We start from the raw sequence: 18,824 nt of genomic DNA on the forward strand, positions 1-18,824 counted from the left end.
TCTCCAGTATCTCAGTGGAAACAGAAGCAAGAAATTGGCAGTAACAAGGAAGTTGTTAGCACCGCTTACAGAGAGCAAGTTTTCTTAGTATCAGGCACACATTTCTCCAGGGCATCATTTTCCACAGAGAACCTTCTACCAGAAAAGGATGCATTCTGGGACTTATGATTAGTTGTGCAAATGGGCAGAATTTCTAAAGTGACAGAAGTGTCATTGCTTCTACTCACAGCTGGAAATGGATCTGAAGATAGTACAGGCTGAAACAAGGGATCCTTCATAAACAAAAATCCTGTGCATTTGGCAACTAGTTTATTACACAAATAACAAAGAAGAAAGGAGGTTTCCAAAATATGCAGCTATTAAGTCAAACTGGCTGAGTAGAAGAGATAGTTGGGCAGGGAAAGAACCCAGAAGAAGTTATTGTTTCTACATGCTTAAGAGTTCCTGTCCAAGCATTTTCAAGACATCCCTCCCAGCAATAATACTGGCTAAAAAAACAACAAGACAGTTTAATCAGAATTTATCTCAAGAATTACCACATACCAAGTTCCATAGCAGGCCTCAGCCCTTAAGTAGGCAAAATCTTAAACCAATGAGCCGTTTAAAGGGCTTAGGAGGAGCAGCAACTGATTCAGTTAATAAAAATCACTTGATACAAAAAAGTGTGTGGTGATTTGTAATCCTTGTTTGTTTTGCTTCCATTCTATTGACATCCACGGTCTTTCTGTTCCTACCTTTGCTTGGCCTGGCTCAGACTGGATTTTAGGAGGCTCCCTTCATCTCCCCGAGGTCCAACTCAATTTTGCTGGTACTGTTGTAGAACTTTCCAGCATAGTCTGAACCCCCAAAGACCAGCACTGTGCACAGGTTGCACTTGCCTCTGCTCTCCTTATCCATGTCTGTCAAGTGGGCGGAAGTCAAGTTCAACAGCGTGTGGCCTGCCCGGGGTACGGAGCAAAGATCACTGTGCACCACTGCACTCCACGTTAACGTATCTGCAAAGGAAACGGGACAGGTGCTGGAAAACTCGTTCTTGGTCTGAAGGAGAGTGGGTGTTGGCAGAAGTGGCTCTTCACTGACTTACCAAGGTGGAAGGTGAACGCATCCTGAAAGGCTCCTTTGGCATTACAGCCCCCACTTATCAGCACTTTCTGATCAGACACCGACATGGCAGCATGGAAACTGCAATCAGAAGACAGTCCCTTTGGTCAGTACAAAGCCTACAAGATGGCCTTCACGGAAGGGACCATGGCCAAGAGTTATGCAGAAAGCTACACGGGTAATTGTGGCAAAAGGCAAAGATGCACAAGAAGTCTTCTTGAAACTCTCTGAAATACATGCAGGAACAAACAAAGCAGACATCTCTCCTCTGCATTCTCTCCAGCTCTACCCAAACTCGCATCACTTCCCCAGGACCTTATCTAACCATAAACCACAATACTGAAACATCCACTAGCACTCCCCCCCCAAAAAAAAATAGCACATCCAATTTATAACTCTACCTCTTCCCTGGCCCAGGATTCAGGGATACCCACCTGATGAAGTAACATGCAATGACTGATACGACCCAGGGGTGGCTTCCCCTTCTAGGCACTAGTATGGCTACAAATCCCATAAGTAGCTCTTACCTGCGAGCAGAAGGCTGACCTGAAAGAAAAGGAACTGATGTATATTCCATGAAACCTGGAATGGCAGGAAGAATAATCAGGAGATGTTTCCAGAAGGCTATATAATAGCATATTGTTACAACCAGGTCCTCAAATACTTTTTATTTAGGCCCAATACTAGTCTGCTCCCCTTACAGTGATAAAATTGCTGGAAAATTGGAAACCATTTGCTAGAAATAAGCTACATTGGGTTTGCTTTAGTGGGGACCTCTGACCTCTACAATGAAGCTTTATGTGCTTAGGTAGCAAAAGGCCAGCAGTTCACAGCCCTCTGAGTATATCTGCAATCCTGCGTGTAGAAACAGAAGGCAAATTTATGTTCTTACATGTCATAAATTAGCCCCAAAGGGCAGTTTTATATTGGCAGAAGCTTTCACAAGTCGAAGCTCCCTTCAGCAAGTATCTGATGAAGAACACTTTGACTTGCAAATGCTTATACCCTGGAATTATTGTTGGTCTTTAAGGTGCCATTAGACTCAAACCATGCACTTCTACTGTAGATCAACACAAGTACTCAAACAATTTTTATATGCCATGTGATAAATATTATTTATTTGGATTTTTATACTGCCCATTCTTTATGGCTCTGGGCGGTTTACATGGAACACTGCATAAATATACATGGAACATTATAACAGTCTATAATATTATACAATTTTCAACAGAACATCACAACAATCTATTGGTAACAATTACAACACATGAATAACACAACAACAATCGGGAGATCAAATTGTTCAGTCATGGGAGGGTGTCTGGGGGGAGGGGACCTGCAGATGTTCCGAGTCAGTCGGCCTCAAGCGAATGCCTGGTGGAGGAGCTCCCTTTTGCAGGCCCTGCAGAACTGTGGAAGTTTGGGCAGGGCTCTGATCTCCTCAAGGAGCTCGTTCCATCAAGTGGGGGCCAGGACCGAGAAGGCTCTGGCCCTTGCTGAGGTCTGACGTGCTTCTCTGGGGCCAAGGGTAAATAGAGCTTTTTATGTCATTAAAACGTGATTGATTAGGAAGCAATTCCTGCTGCACCACTACTTGGGTAGTTACTGCAAACCAAAGAGGCTATCGCATTCTCTATAGCTACAAGCTCTGTTGCAAGACCAGCCATCCTCCCACATGTGGGATTCACCTTTTGGAGAATCAAAGGAAATTCCCAGGTACTCCACCAAGGTAATCTTCTGTGAACAGGCATCTCTCTTGTTCCCCTTATCCTCCCTAGGCCTATCAGAAGACAGTTGCCTTAAAAAGGACTCTGACCTGACCCAAACTCAGACAACTCTCAAGGAGGGAGGCCCTGCCCAGTTCTTACCTAGATCCAAAATGCTGGTATCATTCAGGTATGTAGAATTCATTTGGCCTCCAAATATGATCAACTTGTTCCTCAACAGGGTGCCGGAATGGCTACATAAAAAAGAGCACAAATAAAGTACATGCAAGTGAATTTCTGGGTAGCAGTGTGTGTGAATATCTTGGGAAACCTGTGAACTTCAAGCTATATGTGAGCAGACTGTGTGATACGGTGGTAAAGAAGGTGAGTACAGTCTTGGGCTGTAATCAACAGAGGCATCACATCCAAATTGCAAGATGCCATAGCCCCACAGTATACTGCATTGGTCAGACCCCCACATGGAGTCCTGTGTGCAGTTCTGGAGGCCTCACTTCAAAAAGGATGTGAACAAAATTGAGAGGTACAGAGGAGAGCAACAAGGATGATCCAGGGCCTGGGAACCAAACCCTATGAAGAAAGGCTAAGGGACTTGGGAATGTTCAGCCTGGAGAAGAGGAGGTTGGGAAGGGACACGATTGCTATCTAAGTATTGGAAAGATTGTCACTTAGAGGAGGGCAGGGAGCGCTTCCTGTTGGCAGCAAAGAAGAGGACCTGCAGTAATGTGTTTAAACTACATGTAGAGTGGCATCAATTAGATATCAAATAGGAACCCACAACCCTCAATTTGAAAGGTTATAAATGGTAAATTCTGAAGGCCCTTAATTCAGAGTCGCCATAAGTTGGAAGCAAATGGATGGTGCACAACACCCTCCCCCCCATCTATTATGACTGGCAGCAGCTCTCCAGGGTTGTAGGCAGAGGTCTTCTATATCACCTACTACTTAAGGCTCTTTAGTGGACAATGCTAGTGCTTGAACTTGGGACTTTCTTCATGCAGGGCCAATGCTCCACCACCAAGCCACGGTCCCTCCCCCAAATCAAAAGAATCTTCCTTTTCAAATTTCTCTGAGATATGGAAGCTAGAAGGTGACTCACCCAAACCTAGGCAAAGGCTTCTCTCCCTCCACAATCGGTTGGTACCAGATCTCATACTCAGGGTTGAAAATGAAAAGTGAATTACTGCAGGCCCCAGTCTCCAGAGACGATATTTTTGGGAACGCTCCTCCAAAGACAAACAGCTCTTTACGATAGATGTTGGCACTGTGATAAGACAGCGTTGGCACCTTCCCCTTCGCCTGAAGAGGAAATTCCCAGTCACAACAGAGTCTTCGCATATTAGGGGGACCTGCATATCAAAATCTGGGGTGGGGGTTTCCAACTACAGACATTTCTGGATGATTCCCCTCAAGTTCCTGATGGACAAAGCACCTGCTCACTCACCTGTGAAATGAATGAGGCATTAGTTCACCTCTCTATTACTTGAAGAAATGCTTACAAAAGGAGTTAGATGAGCTGTAGGGTTAGAAAGAGAGGAATGGATTTAAAGAACCTACTCTGTTGCTAACCAATGCTTAGTTTACAGGCCAAACTACCCTTTACTGTTCTCTACTAGCTCTGAGTTCCCAGACCAGATTTTCATTCATATATTAGCTGCAAGTTTGCAGCTTGGAACTCAATTCCTGAACACACAGCGGACCAATTCAGACTGTGATCATTGCCCAAAGCGGCCATTTTGATTCACGAAAACTACATGGGTAGATTATGAACATTAACGCCCCATGGAATTACATTTCCAATAGGGAACTCATGGATGATGCCTGACAGGCTGATATTGAGTCAAGTAGGGAAACCCACAGTCAGCTACAGAACCCACAGAACTGAGTCAGCTTGGTTGGGAAACAGAACCCAGGAAAGCGCTAATGGGAAAGTGAATGTATTTTTTTTCCTAAACTGCTAATGCCCTCATGGTTAACAATGCAAGGAAGCTATAAAAAGTAAAAAGTTTTCTTTTAAAAGGTGGAAAGTCTGTCCCAATGAATTGAACAGAAGAGACCATGGACTCTGGTAAAAGAAATTAAGTCAATAATTAGGCATGCAAAAACAAATTTTGAGAAGGAGGTTGCTAAAAGCATTAAGACAAAAATAAACATTTAAACAAAATGGAAACCAGCCAGAGCAGCAGTAGGGTCTTTGGATGATAAAAGAATAGAGATTGCTAAAGGAAGCTGGAGAGATGGGAGAGAAGTTCAAATATGTTTTTTGCTTCTGTGTTCATTGGCCCTATTTTTACAGTCCCTATTTTCAGTAATGGAGTCTGAAGAACTGAGCCAAATTGAGGTGACACACATACATGGAATTGGTCCAGCGACTCCCCCCAATCTCGAGAGGCTGTTTTTTATTGAAACATAAAAATTACCATTGTGTATGTGCAAAGCTGCCTGTTTTCGCAGCTGTATGCTGATACATTGTTAATGATACACTGTTAACTACAAGCCCTATTGTCTAATGTTTGAAGGTTAGACATCAGAAGATGATCATGCAGTGTTCTCACGATAACATCACGCGCCATGCTGGACATGGGTCAGAAAGGTGTGCCCGCACTGTAGCCACGTTAGCACAAGAACAAATGAACCCCACACTGCTTTGCACAGAGAGTGATTAAAATGTGACATTTGCTGCCAAAAGATGTAGTAATGACTACAGGAATAAACAGCTTTTAGGGATTAGACAGATTCATTGAGGATAAGTCTATCAGTAGTTCCTTGCCATGGTGACTGAGGGGAACCTCCACATTAAGCAGCACTGAATCCCAGAATCAGGAGGTAACAGATTAATTCTACACAATCCAAGTTAATACATAACATCTACATAACAGTTTAATTCTTTATCTTTTACAGACGCTTACTTTGAAGCTTTTATTGGCTTCTGTACATATTTTATATGTGTTAAGAACTGGTGTGTGTTAAAACCAGACCTTTGAAGAAGGCCCTATAAAGACCAAAACACGTTGGTCTATTGGTTCACATTGTGCATAGCCTACTGGTTGCAATATCCTATGGGCTGGATATAAGTTTTTTGATTCCTATAGTTGTTTTTTTAAATTATGCAAAATAAAAGTAATATAATTTCAACAACAATACAGACATTCAACCTTTGTAGGTCCTAACTGTTACCAGTTGGGTTGTTTTGGTTCCAGTTCTAGTCCGTCCCCCACTTTTGGTTTTTATCTTCTTATGTTCAGTTACTCAGTCATAGGTTCAGCCCTCACTCACAGCTATGCGAAGCCACTTCCAAGATGTCGTGTCCAGGACATGGATGCTGCTATAGTGCTTCCCTTCCCTAAGGCCCCCAAAGATGTAGATACGCTTGGTGTCTGGGTCATAGGTAGCAGTGTGACCCCGTGGACACTGTGGCATGAAATTTTGACCTGGGAAGTCCATGGGGAACCAGAAGTCGTCATCTGCAAAGTCAGCAGCAAAAGACAAAGAGCAAAATCAGGAGGCCCCACTAGCCATAAACATGTTAAAATCTGGAGCCAGCTTCTTGGCCCCCAAGACTCAGTTGCAAGGCAACCCTCCCTGTCTTAAAGTGACTGCGCTCCAGAAGCCATAACCTCTCTCAGCAGAGATTTGCCTCTTGGATTTATTCCTCCTCCTCTGCTGTCTACAATCCTACCCCCCCCCCTCGTTCAAGAAAAGAAAGACACTCCTGATGTACTTGGCTCCCCTCCCAGCTCTGAGCTTCCCAATCAAATGCAGAACACTTTCTGTTTCAATTTGGGGGGGGGATAGAGGGAGACCCGAGTTCAAATCAATCTGAATTCAGTAGGATCTACAATGGAAAAAAAAACAACAAAATATGTGCAGAATCAGCAAAGGTTTCCCCTTAAGGCACTGACCAGATGTAAGCCAGTACAGCTTTAGCAGAGTTATCTGCCTTCAACCATGGCCAAAGCTCTCTGAATTCTTTTCAGATTTCCTCCAAATCCTTTCCAAGTCCAAAATGCCAGGTAACAGCATTCAATATTCCTTTTTTATTCTATCATCTCTCACCCATATTCTCATTCTCTCCTGCACTCACTAACACAGAGAAAATGCTCACCAATTTCCAGTTTCCAAAGAGCATCCTTGCAAAGCTGTTGATTGGTTTCTTCACCACCTATCAAAACAGCTGTTTCAGGATCACTCAGGCACATGGCATGACACCACCGAGGACTTGGACATGCTGCAGAGCAAAATTTCACATAGTCAGCAGAACTACGTGATAGACTCAACCTCACTTTGAGATGGTAGGTCAGAAGACCCCTGCCCTCAAAATTATGAAGTGTAATTAACAGAAAATTCAGGATATTTCATATCTTGGGGACGAAAAATAAAAGGCAGTTCAGCACCTCCCCACACACAAAATCAGAGCAAAATAATTTTTCTCAAGGTAATAACCGATTTACTTTTCAGGAATAACAGCATGGATAAAATGTCTATTGGACCAGCTGTACTTTAAAACTCGCTGTGGTGATCAAGTAGGACAGCTATATAATGAAATAAGATTTTATTTACCAGACTATGGACGGTTCCTATTTCATCCTCAGTTATTTAGTATATTCTGCATTTTATCCATCAGAGTTCAAAGGCAGAAATCAGAGTTCAAAGGCAGTCTCCCACCCAGAAATTAACCATATCTTGGGCACTTTAAATGCCCCCCCTCCGTCAACATTACACGCAACAGGACCATATCTGGCTTTGAAAGTATGGTTCTGTCACTGATCTGCACAGCTTGAGCTTAAAAGGAAACACTTCTCTGGGGGCACTGTCCCTTCTGGGGTTTTCATTTCTGTTCCTCCCACTGGAGAATGCTGCGGAAAAACAAAACTTACAAGAATCTCTGCCGGCAGAATAAGAATCCCAAGGAAAGTCTAAAGCAGTGGTTCCCAAACTTATCTGGCCTACCGCCCTTTCCAGAAAAAATATTACTCAGTGCCCCCTGGAAATTAATTTTTTAAAATTTTAATAGTTATTCATCACCCCCAAATGCACCTGTGGCCCATCACCGCCCCCCTGGATCGCTGCAGCCCCCACCAGGGGCCGGTAGCGCCCACTTTGAGAATCACTGGTCTAAAGCAGTGGTCCCCAACCTTTCTGAGGTTGGGGACCGGCAGGGCATCGGGGCGCGGGCCACGCCCACGCATCGGCTGCGCCCGCGGGCTGTGCTCGCGCATTGGGCCGTACCTGCGTGCCACGCCCGCGGGCCGCGCCCACGCATCGGGCTGCACCCGCGGGCCGCGCCCGCATGGGCACGGCCGGCCCTGATTCCGTCTCCCCGCCCTCCCGCAGTAAGAAGCTTCCCGGGCTGCAAGCTTGCAGCCTGGGAAGTTTTTTTACTGCAGGGGGGGGGCGGGGAGAGGGAGCCGCGGCCCGGTGCCATGGCCTTCGCGGCCCGACATCGGGCCAAAGCCCGCAGGTTGGGGACCACTGGTCTAAAGGATAGAGGTACTCACCTAGCAACTCTTTCACCTCTGAATCTGTGGATAAAACACACAAATCTTGAGTGTGCAATGGTGTTTTCATACGTAAGTGCTGGACTACCCACCTCAACCCAAAGGAAGATTGATAAGCTTATGGCCTGACTGATCCTTCCCCCAATTCCTCTCCTCTTTTTTCATACAGCTCTGTCTACTCATAGCTATTAATGCTAGGCATTCATGCAACTGAAGTAAACACATCAGAAATCAAAGAAAAGGACCTAAGTCCTCAACTATTAACTTTATCAAAGGAAATCATACAAACTCCCTAGCTCATGCAACTAATGACCAGCTGTTTGAGTAACAGTTTTCATGCTTCATTCACCCTTCCTAAAATTCTTCTCTTGGCTTTTAGTTGCATCAAGTGTTTCTCCTTATCACAAAAGAATCTGCAACCTCAGGGGGCAAAGCAGCTGGACATACCGATGTCTAAACTTTTCAAGCTAAAACAGGAAGACTTGTACATTTCGCACTACTTCAATTTAAGATTCTACAGAGAAGAATATTTTATGAGTAGTTAAAAATGCAAGTAATGCTGGTGAATTAGTTTAAATTATCCAAATTTGTTTGCATAATAAAGTAATGTCTGGTGACATGTATGAAGGCACAAGCAAAACCATGCAAGGACTTGCAGTAAACATCTTATTTTCTCCTCCACTACTTCCTTTCCCCCCTTTCCTGAAAGGCCCCATAACCTCTCTCCTTTTCCTGCATCTTTCCCTCTTCCTAGAGTTGCCAGCCACCAGGGGGCATTGGAATGACAAAGGATCTCGCAACTACAGACATCAATTCCTCCTTAAAGTTGCCAGCTCTGTATTGGGAAATTCTTGGAAATGTAAGAGTGGCACCTTGGGTGGGCAAGGTTTGTGGAGGGAAGTTACCTTGGCAGGTTTTAATGTATTGTATGCCGCTTTGAGATTCCTTCAGGTAGAGAAAAATGGCATATAAGAACCAATTCTTCTTCTTTTCTTCATCATAATGCCACAGACTCCACCCTCCAAAGCAACCATTTTCTCCAAGGGAATTTATCACAGTCATCTGGAAAGCATGTGGTCCCCAGCTCTGCACTAAAGGTTGGCAATCCTAGCTCCCCTGGAGGAAAAGGCTGCTTTGGAGGGTGGAGTCTATGGCATTTTACCCTTCTGAAGTTCCACCCTTCCTTAAACCCCACCCTCTGCACCAAAATCTCTAACCTGGAGTTGGCAACTCTATCTCCTTCCCACTCAACAGCTAAACTACTATTATCTGCCTCTATGTCTTAAGCTACCCCCCCCCCCAGCAGTCTCTACCTAGGGAAACTGTGGCCCAGTTGTGTGGTGCCAGTCATTGGATCAAGAACGGAACTGTGGGATGGCACCTTATGTTCCTCTCTATTCCCCTCCCACTGGCAACCCCCATGTTCTCTCCCCTTCTCCTACCTCATTGTCTCCTACTCAGCCATTCACCAATTTATTAATTACATTTTTAGCCCACCACTCTCCAGGGACTTGTGGGGGGGGGGGTTACATAATACATAAAAACCCAAATAAAACCCAGTCAACTGCTTATAAAACAAACATGAGGCAGCAGCATAATCCCCCCCTACTATCCAACCCCCAACCAGTCAACCACCTCAGGGTATGGTGCATGCATGATGTTACAGTGTAGCCCGAGGAGGGGCCCCTGTTGTTACTAGCCCTGGCCTCAACCAAAGACCTGGTGGAAGAGCTCTGTCTTACAGGCCCTGCAGAACTTTGACAGCTTTGTCAGGGCCCTCAGATCTCCTAGGACAGGGGTAGTCAAACTGCGGCCCTCCAGATGTCCATGGACTACAATTCCCAGGAGCCCCCTGCCAGCGAATGCTGGCAGGGGCTCCTGGGAATTGTAGTCCATGGACATCTGGAGGGCCGCAGTTTGACTACCCCTGTCCTAGGAGCTCATTCTACCAGGTTGGGGCCAGGATCAAAAAGGCCCTGGCCCAGGTTGAGGCCAAACACACTTGCCTAGAGCCAGGGACCTCTAGCAGATTAGCACTTGCAGAGTGAAGAGCCCTGCGTGGGGCATAAGGCAACAAGTGGTCCCTCAGACCATTTATGCACTGGAGGTTTCACGCCAGGCTGCAGGCTGTAGTTTCAGTCATGGCAGGTTGCCCCAGTTCTTCCTGCACCCATATGGGGGAGCATTTGGCCTGGTGCACATCATCCACCCCTGATTTGTGCTCCTGCACAGGAGCTGAGGCAGTGAAGTTCCCTGTGCATAAACGGTCTCAGATAGGTAGGGCCCAAGCCGTGTAGGCCTTAAAGATAAAAATTAAAACCTTGAACTTGATCTGGGCCACAACTGGCAACCAATGCAGCTGCCTCAGCACAGGCTGGATATGGGCCCCCTAGCAGCTGTGTTCTGCACCAGCAGGTCAGGGACAAGGGTAGACCTGCACAGGTCTACCCTTTCCAGGTCAGGGACAAGGGTAGACCTGCACAGAGTGAGTTACAGAAATCTATTCCAGAGGTGACTGTTGCATGGATCTCTGTGGCCAATAGCCTGGTGAAGATGGTAAAATGCCATGCGGGCTATTCCCAGGACCTGGGCCTCCAATCAAAAGGGCCCCGACCTGGCCGAGGGAGCAATGTTAAGCTGTACCCCAGCCAAGATCAAGGCCTCAGTCTTTGGAACCCTGTTAGCCAGTTGGTATAAGATGTCTGCCTTATTAGTTTAATACTTGTGCTATTCTGAATAGCTGAACTGTTGTGTAATGATGATGTCTCTTCTGAGCTTAAAAAGCAAATATTTATGAAGGAATCTTATTTCTCAATTATTGGTATAAATTAAATATCAATACAATACTAGCCAAGTGGTGTATTCTTCTCCTGATAGTGTAAAGGCACCTCTACAGTTCCTGGGCAATCTAAAATTAGATTGATCTAAATACTTGAGGAGGAGGTTACTCATAGGAGTTAGCTAGGTCACCATTTCCTCATAAGCTAAAGTTCCATAAATGACATCAACAATCAGAACTTTATTTTTAGAGGGCATGTTTTAGTTCCAGGCATGTTATATTTGCATATGTTATTTCCAGGCACTGGATGAGCCTGATTTGGGTAACAAATATTGGGATTCTATGCCCATAAAAAGCAGCACCCTTTTTGTTATGATATTTTGCATATCCACTGACTCCATTATATTTCACACTTGTTCAAGCTCCAGCCTCTTTGAACATGCTTGTGCATTTTGCAGATTTCATTTGCTCACTAATTTTTGATTGCAGGAAAGGCAAGCCAAGGAGATAAAGACACAGAGAAGAGGGTTCTGAAACACAGACATTGCAGAAAGAGTACTCTGAATGCAAGTTGAATAGTACACGCAGAATAAGTTGAATGTAAGTTGAAACACAGCAACTGCACCACGTGCTGCACAAATCCACTCCACTTAAGTTCACAAACTAACATCTGAATAAAACTATCTGCAAATGATAAGACTGACAGCTGTCTATACTCCATCCAAATACTAGACAGGACTAATTCTGCTTCCAAGATCCAATGAGATCTGGCTAGCCTGGGCTATCCAGGTCAAGACATTCTATGCTATTACTACATTGTTTTCTATTTGTACAGTTTCACGTACTGCACTGTTTGATATCTGATCATTTTTGCACTGTTACTGCATAGGTTATTCAATATTCCATGCTATTGGATGTGTTTTTTATACAACTTTAAGTCTCAATAATAAAGGTGGGCTATAAACAGATATAAACAACTTGCCCTTACTCCTTTATTATGAACCTATTTTACCTTCCGCTTCCTCCTGTCCTTTAGCTGTTGAAGGCTCAAAGAGAACCCTTCTGGTCTTCTGCAGAGAAAGTGGACCAGGCTGGCAAGTTTTCTGTGTGGCCTCCTCACATTCTTGTTGTATCACAGTTGTTTCTGGAGGTGGGAGCATCAACAGCGTCTCCAGTACAGGAGAAAATTCCTTCTCTTCCAGCACAATTTCTTTAATAGGCACTGATCTCTGACATTGAGCCTGTCCAACACAGTAGAAGTAGATCAAAATCAGGAAATGAGTTGTGAAGAATGAAGGGGTAGTCCTGAAAGGGAGCAACTCTTGGCTACAAGGAATCCTGCAACTTTCAATGAGAACCACAACATATGGGACCCTGTTTTGCAACTGGCACACAGCGTCTAAGCTGGAGCTGTCCCATGCTTTATGAAGGAAGGTATTTGGATTCTACACATTAATTATGAAGACTCCAAGGGACATTGCCGTCAACCCATTTGGTCAGACAGCTGATGTGAAGTTATACTTCTAATATTCTTCCATGCAAAAAACTCAAGTATCTTTGAACACAGGAGAAAGGTTTAATGTAGCACATACTATATGCATGTAATTTTAACGTGAGGGAAGCAAAAACAGTACCACCCCCCCCCCACACACACACACACTATCTAAAGAAGCTCGGTTCAGGATTCTGCCATTTCAGTATGCTTCAAATAATTGCTGATATGGACATATTAAGGTTCACAACTATTCATGCAAATGACAGAAAGAAATAACAGAGAAGAACAAACAAGACTGCTCACAGAAGAAAGCTTCGCAGCTCAACATACCCCAGGAGGCTCATCTGGTCCCTTGACTTCAGAAACAATCTCTTCAGGAAGAACAGGCGACTGACCTGGTTCTGGGGTCCGAAATGGGTGAGCGGGGGTGCTGTTGAGCAGCTAAGGAGAAGATGCAGATATGAGGACAGCTGAAGCCACTAGACCCAACGTTCAATACAAAAATTGTCAGCAGCTGCCTTTGGCTCTTTCAAACAGTCAAGGCCTACAGTGAGGTTGCTTACATAACTAGGTGGTCAGTCTGAAGTAGGCATCTTTCTTTTATTCACTGTTTATGGAGAAGCCAAGCTATGCTGTCAAGGGCTTTTTGCATTTCAGTGTTTTCTGTTCCTTTAGTAAAGACCTGATTTGTGGAGATTTTTCCTCACACAAAATACAACGGCATTACTGGCTCCCTATGTCCTCACCAATAAAGGATCACTGAGGTTTTCCAGGGCTACCTTTTTCATACCTCCTTTTTCTTCTCATATTATTTAATTACATCCTGTTCACTCCCGCTGAGTTCCAGAATGAGTTCATGATCAGTTCCTAGTTCAAGCAATTGGGGGGGGGGGGTGTTCAGTTCTTTGCAGCAAAATAATTTCATTCATTAGTCTTTATTTCTGCAATCATGCCATTATAAAATTATGCCCATGAAAAATAAAAAATATTTCAGTTGCAAATGGAAAAGCAATAATTAAAATCCCCTGTTGGGTGAGAGATTTATTCAGGATTGCTACAGCCACTTAGAGTTAGCAGGCATTCATTAATCAAGGGGCCATGGAAGCACTCTCAGACTCTTTCTTCACAAGTAAATATAATTATAAGGTCTTGCCCATAGGGATAGACACTGCTGGAGTTCTATGTAAATGCTATTTGGAATCAGTGTTTCTGATTCACATTAAGCCAGTTGTGGAAAAGAGACTATCAGTGAAAAAGGGGTCATAGTGTGGAAGCAACTAGTGAGGTTGTCCCTAATTCCTACTCTTCATTACAGAAAGAGGGCCATGAGAACAGCTTGAGTAGTTTATAGACAACAAGTGATACTATCATTCATGGGAATTAACAGAATCCCCTCTAACCTAGTAATTAGTAAAACCCATCGGAACTCAAGAAAAGAACCATCAAACACAGATGGTTTAGAAAGCATGCAGATAAGCACTTTTCAAAGGTTTTAGGTAATGCTCAATAGCAAAATGTTCCCATCCCCAATCAAAGTGCTATTACAGGGATGGACGCTGTTTTCAGAGCATCCACTTTGGGGCTTAGGACTAAGTCAAAGGAATCCAGACAGTTCAAGTACAAGGCTCAGAAATGATATCAGTTCTCTTACCTTTTCCTTGACTGTCAAGAGCAGCTTAACAGGGTTACCACTCTCTGCCTGCTTCAACGAAGCCATCAGAACATCCACCCTCCATTCACCTTCCCATAACAAACACCTGCCCAAGCAAAAGCACAGATCACTGTTCACATCACTCTGGGATAATGTCTTTTTTACTTTGATAACTGTTGAGGACAGAGAAGATATGCAGCACTCAAAGACTACCCAACAGATCTTGAGGGTAACAAGAACAGAACAGCCAGGGTGGGCCTCATAAGGGACAGTGCACAGTTAAGTTCATTCTTCAAGACTGAATTCAAACGCAGACTTGGATGGTATATGGGAGCAGGCCTGTGGGGTTTCTCCATTGCTTTTGTGATGGCCAATAGAGGGCTGGTGACTTCCTTTCTCAAACTGTCTTTCTTTTGAATTCAGACATATTGTTATATTATATAGCTTACATATTATATAGACACATATCATGTTCAATTGCCAATTTCTTTAAAAAATGTTGGAACCCACCCCATGATGGGCAAAAGAAATAGCTGCCACAGGGCCAATGCCATGGTGGGGAAATCCAGACTTTTGCACTCATTCATTTTGCAGCCATTCAAACTTGATTGTGACCTTTCCCAAACTTCATGGCACAGCACGTTTGAGTGGAAAAAATCTGAGGGCACCTAAAGAGGTATGCAAATGCGCCACAATGCTGTGGGGAAGCAGGTAAACCCCACAATTTCCAACAGGCCTGGCTGTGGGGCAGATGACCCCTGAGGAAATGGCCTGGGGTAACACACTGGAAGGTTTTCATTTTATTCCCTCCCCTTATACTGGTGGTTTTTTAAAAACTCCTGTCACCATAAATTTGGAAAGGATTTTACACATTAAGAATCACAAGAGAGGCAGCATGTTTCATTTGGCATGTAGAATTTACCTGGTTTCAGGCCCCAGTTTCCCAATCCTTTGTGACTTAACATCCGGATTCACCAGTATCTCCACAGCGATGCTCATCTTCTGAGAACAGTTCCAATCACCCAACCCAAAAATCACTAACTGTTTAGGCAGCGGAAGCGGCAAGTGGGTCTGGTAACACTTCCGGCCACATTTTCTTGGGCAAAAAAAGGAAAGAAGGAAGGGTCACCGCATATCAATTAGAGTGAAGCCGTGTGGAAATCTATTTTCTTATTTTAAGGCCTCTTTTGCTTGTAATCATGGTGTGCTCCCACAAGAGAAAGCAGACAAAATATATATATACAGGAAATTAGAAATAAGAAAGAATAGGCAATGTTTCTTCTGATCTACCTTTTGTTGCCTAGATCATATGAATTTGTGAAGAGTTGAAAGTATAAGTTTTTTAACACCTCCTTTTCTCTACCTGATTCTCAGAGCAGCCTACAATCATATTTCTTTCCCCTCTCCACAATAGGCACCTTGTGAAGGAGATGGGGATAAGAGAACGGTGCTGGCCCAAGGTCACCCAGCAGACTCCATATGGCGGAGAGGGAATCAAACTCAGTTTCTGCAAATTAAGAGTCCAACTCTCTTGTAGAGAATTCTTTGCAAGCCTACAGTTCATTATCGATGAACAACTGATTAAACCACGATACACACTGCAGGATCTGGACTTTTTAGTATGAGACGTCTATCCATTCCTTTCTTGCTTACTTCGAAAAACCGGAACCAGCAATAAACCAATCGAATCAGTAGAAAGATACACCCTTCTGTGAAACCAGCACAGAACTGATTAGTCTTCACAGTTGATTTTAAAACGTCTTTCTTTTACCAGGGCATGGTAGTGATGGTGATGTAGAGATGTACATATACATACAGAGAATGCAGCAGGGATTAGGTGCAAAATAAACTTTATATCCGACTAAACGTCACCCAAGTCAGCCCACTTACAATTCACATAGAGGGTTTTCTTTTTAACGTAAACATTCAAAGATAGAATCCACCATATGCTGTGTGAAGGGGCACAAGCCATTCTGACACTTCATCCTCTTGCATGTATGAACCAAACTTGTGTATACTTGCATAACGGTAAAAGAATTCAACAGCTACTTTTAATCACCCTGAACAAGCCATGATAGAGGGGATAGAAAACAACTGCAGATCAAGGAACAAACAGTCCTTATGATTTAAATAAGGTTTCTCTTAGTTGAAACCACCAAATCCCCAGAAGGGAACATACAATCAAACAAAAGAATAAAATACAACTATTTATTACCTAGTGTGCATAATTAGGATTAAAAACACCTTAAAAAGATATCATTAAAAACTTAAATTCAGGTTCGCAGCAACTGAGATGTTGCATGTCCAATTCCCCCCCAAAAGCACACTAATGATTAAATATTACATCAAAACACCCAGCACATTTTGACCCTGGGGCCTTCTTCTGTGGTCACAATAACATCACACACACATAAACTATAACTATTCCAACACAAAACATCTTTCTAAGGCCAGGCAGGTAGTAATATGAGTCACAAAAGTGAAGTCCCCAATAATGGATGCAAACCATTAAGCTTGGCCTTTGGCTAGCACGTGAGAACACACACAGAGAATTTAACTTTGGCCTTCTGCACATGCGTTTCTTAATTGACGAGAATTGGTTAATGTCCATTATTTTATGTTGGAAACGTTATGGCGTGTGGTATAATTGTGACCGCTGAAGGCCCTCAGGCTCTTTGGATCATGTGTAACCATTAACGTGCTTTTTTGGAACTGGCGCTGTATTTCTGCACGTGCAGCCAACACCGGGAGGTCTCACCTGCTGACGGTGAGCTGACGGGGCGGCTCCTGCAGAGACCAAAGGACGTAGAAGTCCAGTTTCGCTCCCCGCTGAGCACAGGCAGCAGCGCCTCGGGGCTTCCGGGCGGCCGCGGTGGCTTCAGCCCCCTCCCTGCGCCAGAGGCCCGCGGGCGTCCAGCTCCATCGACGGCGCAGGGGCTGCGGGCCGTCTGCACTTAGGGCGCTTGAGGAGAGCATGGCTGGCCAAAGAGACTGCACGGACAGCGGGGTTTTAACCGACGGAGGCCCCTGGGAGTGGGGATGCGCCAGCCAATTAACTGGGGGCAACCCGAGCGCAGAGACCTCTTTGGCTGGAGAAAGAAGAAAGACCCCCTGCGCCGCCTGGATACTGTCCGCGGAAGAGAAGCTCTGCTCTGTAATCGCAGGCGGCTGCTCCGGGGAGCTGAGGGGGGAAGCAGACATTTTGGGCGTGCTCTGAGGTCTCCTTGGGCGCTTCTACTCCGGCCATGAATCAGACACCTCACGGTTTGAGTTTTGGCGACAACTCCGTCGGGGCTCCGTTGCGTCTTCTGGGTGGATCCTCCACAGCTGTAACTATGTAGAAACCTCTGAGTTGCCCAGCTCTTAAAAGATTCAAATGAGTAGCCGTGTTGGTCTGAAGTAGCACAATAAAATTAGAGTCCAGTAGCACCTTTAAGACCAACAAAGATTTATTCAGGCCGAGAGCTTTCGAGTGCCTTGAATAAATCTTTGTTGATCTTAAAGGTGCTACTGGACTCTGGCTTTATTGAGCCCTCAAAGGAGAGGCGCTACCAGGCTTCTGGGTAGAACTGGATATTTGCTGGACTGTCGATGGTCTCCTGTATATTTTTATTCAGAAGCTGGTTTGTTTAATAACTCTCACTTGGTTCAGCATGACTTCCTTTCCAGATAAGAGTGCCTAAGATTGCAGGCCAAAGCTCCCAGTGCCTCTGCTGAAGCCAAGCAGTACTGCCTTGAGTTTCCTGGCAAGAGTTGCCCTATGCCCCTACCCTCAAACACTTAAGCTTTTGCCCTGTGAAGATGGGAATTTGGTTGAACAGACGTGATACCTTTTTGAGATGGGGCATTAGCATTGTGTGCAATATTCCACAGACAGGTGGGGATTGTGGATCTATATAAGGACATTACAATATGGGTTATTTTATTTTCAGTTCTCTTTCAAGTAATTTCTGTTTTGAATTTGGCTTTTTCACCAGTTTTTTTGCAGCAACATTTTAATTGAGGTGCTCACCACAGGGCCAAGATTTCTGTTCGGTCATCATCAGTTCTGATCACGTCAGTTTATACTTATTTAGGATGTTTAAATTTCACTCTACATTTATATACGGTTTCTTTTGCCAAGTTACTACCCCCACCCAGTTGACCAAAAAATTTACCTGTTCTGAGCAGTGTGGTGTTATATGTCAGCTTGGCTGATCCACTAACTCAGATCTTTCCTGTTGATGAATATCAGTACCACACAGCTTCCCTTCACATGTCCCTTTTCTGCTTCTGGTTGTTTAACTAATTGCTGATTGAGGCACAAGAGGGGCCCATCTTCTTATCTCATGAGTGTTTTCTGAGAGGCAGGCCTTTGTGAAAAGCCCCTGTATAATGTCTGCCAGCTCACCTTTATCTGTTTGCTTGTTGACACTTTCAAAGAACTCCAAAAAGGAGCCTTCTCTTTGGGTCATTAAGGCTTGTTCCTTTCTATATAATAACTCCAATCATGGTTTCCCATAAGTTACCCAGAACAGCGAGCAGACTAACTGGTGTGCAATTTATTGGATTTCTCCCCCCCCCCTTAATCTTTTTA

General features: G+C 44.3%; 1 protein-coding gene across 2 annotated transcripts; it reads right to left on the reverse strand.

The window, feature by feature from the left end:
• Positions 1-760: 760 nt before the first annotated feature.
• LOC143830608 (uncharacterized) lies at positions 761-17,522 on the reverse strand. 2 transcript variants are annotated; one of them, XM_077323328.1, is made up of 13 exons: positions 17,007-17,518; positions 15,171-15,344; positions 14,249-14,354; positions 12,928-13,038; positions 12,115-12,343; positions 8,324-8,347; positions 6,931-7,053; positions 6,102-6,289; positions 3,925-4,124; positions 2,970-3,061; positions 1,629-1,683; positions 1,085-1,182; positions 761-995 (listed from the first exon to the last, which is right to left on the reverse strand). In XM_077323328.1, the coding sequence occupies exons 1-13, from the start codon at positions 17,447-17,449 to the stop codon at positions 763-765; spliced, it is 2,076 nt and encodes a 691-aa protein (XP_077179443.1). In that variant the 5' UTR covers positions 17,450-17,518; the 3' UTR covers positions 761-762. The 2 variants fall into 2 exon arrangements, with proteins under 2 accessions (XP_077179443.1, XP_077179444.1); XM_077323329.1 differs by lacking the exon at positions 8,324-8,347 and having other exon boundaries at positions 17,007-17,522.
• Positions 17,523-18,824: the final 1,302 nt, after the last annotated feature.

Source organism: Paroedura picta, chromosome 2 (assembly GCF_049243985.1).
Source record: "Paroedura picta isolate Pp20150507F chromosome 2, Ppicta_v3.0, whole genome shotgun sequence".
In the NCBI taxonomy this organism is placed as follows: Eukaryota; Metazoa; Chordata; class Lepidosauria; order Squamata; family Gekkonidae; genus Paroedura; species Paroedura picta.